This window comes from Diadema antillarum, unplaced genomic scaffold (genome assembly GCF_040938485.1).
Source record: "Diadema antillarum isolate AM-2024a unplaced genomic scaffold, OU_Dant_1.0 seq00000085_RagTag, whole genome shotgun sequence".
NCBI lineage: Eukaryota > Metazoa > Echinodermata > Echinoidea > Diadematoida > Diadematidae > Diadema > Diadema antillarum.
In genome coordinates, this window is record NW_027271177.1 from 1,861,489 (window position 1) to 1,870,907 (window position 9,419).

At 38.2% G+C, this 9,419-nt stretch overlaps 1 protein-coding gene across 1 annotated transcript; it reads right to left on the reverse strand.

Annotated features, from left to right (window-relative positions):
* Positions 1–362: 362 nt before the first annotated feature.
* On the reverse strand, positions 363–8,996 carry LOC139726479 (uncharacterized). The gene is made up of 8 exons (XM_071637434.1): positions 8,786–8,996; positions 8,356–8,441; positions 7,674–7,760; positions 6,521–6,661; positions 4,830–4,953; positions 3,866–3,994; positions 1,333–1,462; positions 363–438 (listed from the first exon to the last, which is right to left on the reverse strand). The coding sequence occupies exons 1-8, from the start codon at positions 8,994–8,996 to the stop codon at positions 363–365; spliced, it is 984 nt and encodes a 327-aa protein (XP_071493535.1).
* Between the last annotated feature and the right edge of the window lie 423 nt (positions 8,997–9,419).

Below are 9,419 nucleotides of genomic sequence, written 5' to 3' on the forward strand. Positions count from 1 at the left end.
TTTGATTTACTGTCACAGATAGACTCCGCCCCTAGCAATGAGGGAGTGATCTTATTTGGTCAGTGCATGGCATCCTGGTTACTGAGTGGTAGTGCGTAGACCGCTGGCGCTAAGCTTGAATGAACATTGCGGAGGTTGCTATGGGCATACCTTCTATTGTCAAAAAGCAAAAAATTGTTTCACCTCTCCTTGATCACGTTTGTGTTGGAAGGAAAACTTTGAAGGCAGTTTTCTCAGAACAGGTTTCCTAGACCACTCAATATGGTCTCATAAAATCAACGATATCACCCCAGCAAGCAAGCACTTTTATTAGTTGTCTTTTATATGAAGTATCTGTAATCCTTTCCATTATCTTTGACCCCTTACCTTGTTTGATGGTGGCAGAGATGCACCTGTCCCCTTTCGTCTGAAAAGATGAATTCTCCGTATATGAAGGGACTGCACAGACAGAGCACATGGATACACAGATAGAATCAATGAACATGTTCAGGCAGACACCACAACCTAAATTCACAAAGGTGGTTTAAATTCAGAACACAGTTTAGATTTAAGCCATGGTCTATAATAAGCGTGAAATAGGCATTCCTTTAACATGTGCTTATCGACACGCGTTTGTTATTGGACGTCTGTTGGCACACGCAATTTGTCAATCATATTTATGCAGAAGAAATTTGCATGAACCAAAGTCTAAATTTAAAGTTTAAACCACCTTCGCGAATTCGGGCCCAAGAGGTAAAAAAGCAGAACAACAAAATACTGAATCATTCGATGGCCTAGATGGTCATGAGAGGAAAAATTTTCTTTTAGAATTGGTATGATGTAATCATATTTTTTATATTTTCCTGATGAACTGATACGATATATCTGAATGCAAGCTCTCTATTTTGCTTTTCAAAGCTTGCTGGTAACACTAAACTTCAATCAGCATGCATTACAGCTGTCTCGGCAATAACCAATGCTTTACTTTTCTCATAGATTATACTATAAGGTGTATCACATTTGCTCGTCACTGTTCAAAGGTAGAAATCAATGTACATCAATTACAGAAAATAGTGACTATTTGTGATGAACTTTTCCCCCTTAAATACCCATGAAGATGATCTGCAGGCTGATAAAAAAATGCACAATAGGGAGCTAGGGCCTGCAAAACAAACAAACAAACAAACAAACAAACAAACAAACTAACTAACTAACTAACTAACTAACTAACTAACTAACCAACCAACCAACCAACTAACTAACTAACTAACTAACAAACCACCCACAAAGATACTTGTCTAATGAAGTATATCAAGAACAGAATACCCAGAAATCATGATAATGATTATGTACCTGACAGCAAGGGATTTGATTCTGTGCTGGGAGTGAAGATCGCTTAGAAGATTATGCTTCACGCCACTGTTCAGCTCATATTCCAGCATATAGCACCTGTAGTCAGTTCGGACCCCTGCTAAGATTCCACCTGACACAGAATGACACAAAGAGCACAGAATCAGACAGCACGAAATATTCCAAATGGGAAGACCTGCCATTACGATGTATTCTCATTAACATCATTACTTCATCTACATTGAAATACCTGTAATGTATTTTGGTTACTTCACAAAAGTGAAACAGAAAACATTTTTACAATTATCTTGACTTTTATTTTCTCTTTCCCATGAATTGTCCGAACTTCTTAATCATAACAGAAACAAGAAAATAAAAAACATAAATTGAACATTGCGATATCCGTTAATGGGTGCTAACATCTTCAAATGACATTTACGCAAAAAAAAAGAAGAAAAAAAATAGTTTTCTTTGACTTCATCATCAGTTCTCATTTTCACAATATATTCCACTCGAGAGTTGCGCAATTCAATATGGATTACATAATAGGTAAGTTGAATTATTGTGACCTGACTGAATTTTTTAAGATAATTTAAAATAAAGATGTTGATCAGCACAATAGAAATATAGCAAAATGAGAAGCTGTCCCTCATTGAATCTCAACATCAGTCTTACATAGCTATGATAAGAAGTTTGGAAATGATCTTTCAGTGGGAGCAATGGGTTACCATTGAGGGTTCTGGGCCACAATGCAAGAAACACTGCATTGTCAAATGCATGTCAACCCTACAGCAATGGGGCCCTGGACCATTAATTTGAATCTTGCAAGGGATTGATACATCAACAGACAATACATTCTCTCAATTGTCCCATCTTCTTGTAAATATCATACAGTCTTACCATCATTAAGTTGTATGCATGTGATTACAAATAGATTGTTAGGAAGAATGGGGTGGGGGGTGGGGAGGGGGGATGTTGTTCTTGCACCTGCACTTCACAACCAAATTAACGTATACTTGACATGTTTCACAACCTCAATGACCCTTACTGTGCCATATGAGCAAATGAGCACATTCACTACAGTGGGTTCCTTTGCTGATTGGTACAGATATCAAGAAACTAATACTGTAAAATTGGATATTTTTGTGCGACTAATTTTTCGTGCTCGGCAGGGTAAGAAGAGTTCTGCGTGTTTTCAATTCCGCGAAATCAAGACATCAACTACTGGAACCTATGGCAAGCAAAAATATTCGCGTGCTTTTATTTTTGCGCTACTTTCGGGTTGCGCGAAATGTGCGAAAATTTCCACTTTTACAGTAGTCAATAAATAGAGATATTACCCAGCCCCTATCATATCAGCATGATCCTCTTGTAGGACTGAAACATTGTCACATCTGAGTAGGCTGTCTACCTTGGTAATGCTACAGAAGTTCTAGACGAATTGAACCAAATACTGGACCAGGTGAAGATGCTTCCGAAGTTACAGCTATGTATGCCACGGCATGAAAGTGTCGCACTATAAGATAACGATTTATTGGGACCACTTAAAGGGAAGCAGTCCTGAGATTTTCACTGTACTGATAATTAAGAAGAGTAAAATATATAACCTTTCACCAATTTATACGCGTGGACATCAAAAATTGTCTCCGTACGCGATTTTTAAAAGATTATTCCTGCAAGCGATCGTGTAAGAGCCTGCCAAAAGGTGCAACGTCATTGATGCCCTACTCTCAAGTTGACAGCCGTGCCTCAGAAAACCAATTTAAGTGTTCAAAATGATCATATCTGATTTTTTCATAAAATGTGACAATATGTGGTTTTATTATTTCAAACAAAATATTTCAAGCTTATTTATATATACAATTAATATAAAAATAAATAGTAAACATATATTTATAAATAACTAGGGATGACGAGCAGAACACCGCTGGAAAGAGTTGTGCATTGATGACGTATGACTCTCCGCCAAGACTTGCTCATTTGCAGAGTCACACTTTTTTAACCGAAATGTACGAGCATATTTGGTGATTTGAAAGTTTGTTTTTGATGAAAGTAGTTCATTGGAGGTACCAACAACAACATATTTTTTTAAATTTCGTGAGGACTGTGTCCCTTTAAAGAGACTGTACAGTACTGGGTGAGGTGAGGATTCAGCTTGTAATATTTTGCGAGATATTTAAAAACCACTCTGTGAAATGTGAAAAACATACAATTCTAAGGGGAATAAAATGTTTGTTTGATGAAAACAGGTTTTGAAATGGCTGAGATATCCAAAAACGAGGTAAAACAAAGAGATCCTAATCAAAGCTGTGGCCTGTCAATTTTATCAGGATCATTTTTTTTGTGGATATCTCAGCAATTTCAAGAACAATTTTCATCAAATAAACGTTGAATCCTTCTTGGAAATACATGCTCTTTCATATTTCATAAGAGCTTTCTCATTATCTCACCAAAAAAATGTTATAAACCTGAAGATAAGTCTCAACCAAAACTATACATTCCCTTTTCTTGGGGTGCACATATGAAGCAAACTTACTTCTGTGTGGGTCTTGGTAAGATTCCACCTGTCTGACACAACCTCCAACTTCCTTCTGGTGGACCAGAGGTGATGGTTTGGGGGCGGAAACCCCACCTTCCAAAGTCCCCACATCCAAGACATGAGCATCTGATTGGGCAAAAAGTCATTGTCATGGAAACATACCAGTAGAAGCACGCAGTCTCATCAGCATGAATCAATACACAGTATGATAATGCTGAGGAGTATATTATTAGAGAAGCAGCCGAGACCGAAACTCTCTTGCGTGAACATTCATCATGAAAGAACATAAAAAAAATAAATTATGCAATGCCAGAGTGCACATGCTACCACTACAGATGAATCATTCCTCCAATTTTTCAGAGAGTTTGATGTACTGGTTAGAGTGTGCTTGGATGGCTGGGCTAGTATGCACTTGTCAATTTGAACATTCTGTGCCTTTTGCTCTTTGCCCAATTACAAGAGTAAATGGCTCATTATATTGAGGTACAATAGAATAAACCATTCATACCTTTACAGATTAACTTTGCTTACTCTCATCTTAGTATGAATTACACAAAATGGTTAAGGCAGAAATTAATTTTATGCATTACTCAAGTTCAAGAAGGTAATAGTTTTGGAAAAAGATTTTTTTTAAATGCCACAGACATATTAATGGCGATTTGATCTCACTCCAGGCAATATATAAAAAAAAATGCTTGTCTTAGAAGTTGCACTTCCTGCTCAATGTACATGTATGTATTCTTGTTTTTGTTTTTCAAACATTTCTATAATGAGAAGACCACATAGCACACATCTGATAACATACAAAAATGTCTGAAAAACTGCCATTTGCAAATATATCAGCGTGTATGGTAATGACGACAAGATAACTTGGTTCACTTCATCGCGATGCAAGAGCATAGTATTTTTGTGTGCCAAACACTACCACAGCTTGTGGCACCTGTAAGACATGAAAGGATACTGACTCGGTCCAGCAGCTCTCCACTGGGGTAAAAGAGCAGACCACAGGGGTCTCCCGGTTCAGTGGTCATTGAAGAGAGGGTTGCATAGGACAGACATCCGCCATAGAGGGCGTCATTGCAGTACTGAAATGAAAACAATCATAAAGAAAGTGTAATTAAAGTGTCTCTCTCTTTTCATTTCACTGCTTGTTTTCATTGTTTGCTTGTTTTTATTTTTTTAAGGGGTAAACTGAGAGGGATGCGCATGTACATGTCGGCTATTACAGGACTGATGAAGATCTAGACAAGGAGGATATAGTGGCTAGTATGAGGGCACGACTGCTACTACCAGCAGACTTGAACCAGGGACCTCACTATTGAGATTCTGTGGTATTGTCCACAACGCCACAATTGCTCCTCATATGAACACACATGTTGATATATAAACTGAAATAATGTATTTCCAGTTTCTAAGAATCTAATTCAGGACAGTGCTTGGCATGCTACCCATGACAGAGAAGACCAGAAAACCCACTGCAAAATGAGCAGGTTTCACCTACAATGCAGGTATTCCTCTGACAAATCACAGCAGTGTTTGTGTAAAAATGTTATCAGTTTCATTTTTACGAGTTCATCTCACTCACATCGAAGCCAAGGAATGGGGGGTGGGGGGGGGGGGGGGGGGGGGGGAAACAATTGATGATGATGAAAAAGTGGGCACATTTTGATTACCATAAGGGACAGTTTAACCCTATTCTAACAGGGGGGGGGGGGGGGGGGGGGGTCAAATTGACCTCCCTCGACGTTTCACGCCATGATTTCGCAACGCGCAAAGATTTTGCCGCATCGTTTCAGGACTTTTTTCATTTAAGTCTCCCGCATATTTTGAGACCAAATTTGCGACGTCCGGGTACACCGTTTTGAAGTTACATAATGTTTTGCATATGCATATCAACCAAAAAACAGCTCAAATTCATGATATCGTGTGCAAATCCAATACAAAGTGTGTTTTTTGGTTGAATTGATATAAATTAGATTATTTCAACTTTTAACCATTGAAATTAATCAATTCTAGTGTAGATAAGCCTGAAAAAGTGCCTGCAACAAATTTTGGCAAAAAAACAATAGAAAACAAAAGGTCGAAAAAACAAGAAAATACATAAGAAATTAACAAAACAAAAAAAACAAAAGAAATTGATTTCGATTGTGTTATTTTTTTACACGAAAATTGTTTGATGTGTCTTGAGGAATTCTGACAAAAAAATTTAGCAATCCTCCAGTCTTTTTAATGGAGTTATAGGTGAAAATATGATTTCATGCACAAATTTGCATAATTAATCTATTAAAAATAGAAAGGCAATATTTTTCTATTGTATGACCATGTAATCTTGTAGTTGACATCCAGCTCTATCTTCAGACAAAATTTCGCGGCGATCGCGCGATCGGCGGCCGAGATCTGGGGGGGGGGGGTCAAATTGACCCCCCCTCAGTAAAAACTTGGTCTCAAATAGCCCAGTTAGAATAGGGTTAATGCCAAAAATATTACACTAAACCACAATATTTAATGTAAAAAAAAATGAATGTGCAAGCCCTGCAGAATGTTTTAGTTATGTCATTAATTCTACATAACATAGTTCACTCAGTCATTGAAAATGATTTGTATCCAAAAAGAATTTGGACAGATTAGTCTGGTCAAATATTGGTAACATACCATAGTCTCCACTTGAGAATTAAGTTCTTCGGTGAGCATGTGGCTGAGTAGTGTCCTGGGCACCCCGCAAGAGGTGATGCCGTCCAAAATCTCTGGCATGGTTTTCCCCGCCCTCTTGACCAATGCCTTGGACATGCCCTCCTGTGAAGGTCACAATGAAAAGTAGGATTCATCTTTTGCAAGATGACAACAACAATAGCCAGGGTGGTCCACAACTTGAAATTTTAGCATGTTGCAAGCTCAGAATCTGAGAATATTGCAGAAATTGAATATGCGCGGAGCGCACACGATGAGTACATAGTACGCAATATTTTGCTGCTTATCTCTCTTTGTGCTGCTTACATTCAATATTCTCTCTCATGTTTTGCACACAAATATCTAAAGTACCTGGTAGTTTGATGTTTCTTATGTTATGCACATGTTTTGCTCATTTTTGAATACTTTTACTTTGAGCTTGTTGCAAATTCTTAAGGATGTTGCATAGCATGTTGCTGGCTTTTTAGGATGTTGCACAAGAATTTTAGCATGTTGCAGCGACATGCTAAAACCCCTCGTGGACCACCCTGATAGCACAGTCAACCCTGCTTATTCTAGAAGTTAGCATCTGACTGTGCAACTGTTCATAGAGACAACTAAATTTGTTTGTTGAAATTTTGTGGAATGCTCTTTTAAATAGGTTCTTTATATCCCATCCTGCAGTGACTTCAAGAACTGTTGTAGCCTTCTCGTCTACCACTACCATCACCACCACCACCATCACCACCACCACCACCACCACACTACCACCTCCACTACCACCACCATCACCACTACTAATACTACCACCATAATGACTCTACCACCACCACTGCTACTACCACAACCACCACCACCACTATCACCACATCCACTACAACTACTACTACCACTTCTACCACCATCACTGTCACCCCCTCCACTACTCTGCCATCACCATTACTACTACTACTACGACCACCACTGCTACCACTACTACTACTACTACTCCTAATTTGAATAATACTGCAAGTGCCGTAGCAACTATATGTATCAACACTATCTATTGCTACTTATTAGCTACTCTAATGATACAGTGAAAGGAGTATCCACACTCATTACATACTATGACCCTACTAACAGGACTCTTGATACTCACCAGGGCAGCTACTGATACTTCTTTATGTGACAGGAAGTCAAGGAGAGTATTACACGTCTCTGGGGCAGCAGTGTAGCAATATTCTACCTGCAGAATAAAGAAAAAGAAACAATAACAGTCCCATCAAACTATTATTGATCAATACGAGATTTACATCTCTTTGAAATAGTATCACTGGGCAAACAAATAAAGAGACAAATAATGTGGAGAGCTTTCTAGACAGAAAAACTGACAGAGCACAGTGGAACAAAGCAGTTATAACAGCAAAGACAAAAAGGTGGAAAAGGGGTATCTATGAGAGCCTTACAGTGAAATTCAGTTGTATCTCTGGCTTGAAAAGGTCAATGCCAATATATTCTATAATGATAAATATAAAATAGTAACAATGATGACTTGATGATGATATTAATATGAATAAAATATTACTTCTATTGACAATAATAATAATAATATTAATAATAATATTGATAATAATAATAATAATAATAATAATAAGAAGAAGAAGAAGACAAAAAAGGAAGAAGAAGATGACGAAGTAGAAAAAGAAGAAGAATTAAGATGATAATATGTATTATTTTTATTGTTATTATTATTTACATTATCATTATCATCATTATTCCTAAGGCTCTTGTTTATTTTTGTGATCATCGTTGATCTGCTTTTAGATTTGTTGGGTTTTTACCTGCTCTTCAACATTGGTGACCAGAGTGTGAGTTGTGTGTGCTTTCCTGATGAAGTCAGGATATGACACTGCAGGGAGGGTTGGACCTGGAAGGGAAAAAAAAAGTTGCCAATATAGACGTTGTCTACAACATGCAAATATTAAAGGGAACCAATCAACAGATTTATAATAGTTCTTCAACTGAATTGCTTTTTATTCACTGCAAACCACAGTACAATTTGAAATCCACAACAGGCACAGGCTTGCTAAAATAGCATTGACCGTACTGCCCACTGGGGCACAAGTACATTTTGAGAACCACACATTGCACAGGCCTGTTAGGATAGTTGTAATTGCCTATCAATAAAAATGTGCCCTGAAGCGTATCTCTAGACCCCTACAAATACATACCGGTAATCTCCCAATACTCCAGTCCCTATAAAGATTGTACCTTCATTTGGTGGTAAGAAGGGCGTATTGTGTCCCTCTGGTTCCAGTCTAAGACACCCTGCATCCCTGTTCCCATACTGAAAGTGAATCTTCGGTCCACTATCGTCTGATGTGCTGCAGGAGTGGAAGCATCCAAAGGCATCAGGCAGCTCCACCCCCTGCTGTCTTGGCGGGATGACATCGGGGTAGTGGAATGCTGGAAAAGCCGACATAGTGCTATTTTTGTCCCTCTTCCGCTCTCATGGTGATCTCTTGTTGAAATTACTCCTCTATGGCTGGAATAAGACCTATAAACAACACTCTATACAGGCAAAAAAATAAAAAAATAAAAATAGGTCATGAGCACTATGCTCTTTGAGTATTGTAGCAGGAACAACCTCATCATGACATACAATTTTCTTTTAAAGGTCTAGAAATAGACAAAAACTCAGAGAAAATGAACACATGTGACATAATAGGGAGCTTTAGATTTTCGACGCGCGGACGTTCAAAGGGAAAAAAACATGTTCTGAGCGTGCGCAGAAGCACTGGTCAAGTTGACGCAAGCTTCTGCGCACGCTCAGAACATGTTTTTTTCCCTCTGAACGTCCGCGCGTCTAAAATCTAAAGCTCCCTAATGATAAATCATCTGCACA

What these genes read in the sequence shown, in the direction of transcription:
- LOC139726479 (XM_071637434.1), bottom strand. Translation starts at nt 8,996, where the DNA reads ATGTCGGCTTTTCCAGCATTCCACTACCCCGATGTCATCCCGCCAAGA. An exon ending in ATTCTCAAGTGGAGACTATG is followed by an intron (nt 4,954 to 6,520) that starts GTATGTTACCAA and finishes TTTTCATTTCAG; the next exon opens with TACTGCAATGACGCCCTCTA. An exon ending in TTACCAAGACCCACACAGAA is followed by an intron (nt 1,463 to 3,865) that starts GTAAGTTTGCTT and finishes ATTCTGTGTCAG; the next exon opens with GTGGAATCTTAGCAGGGGTC.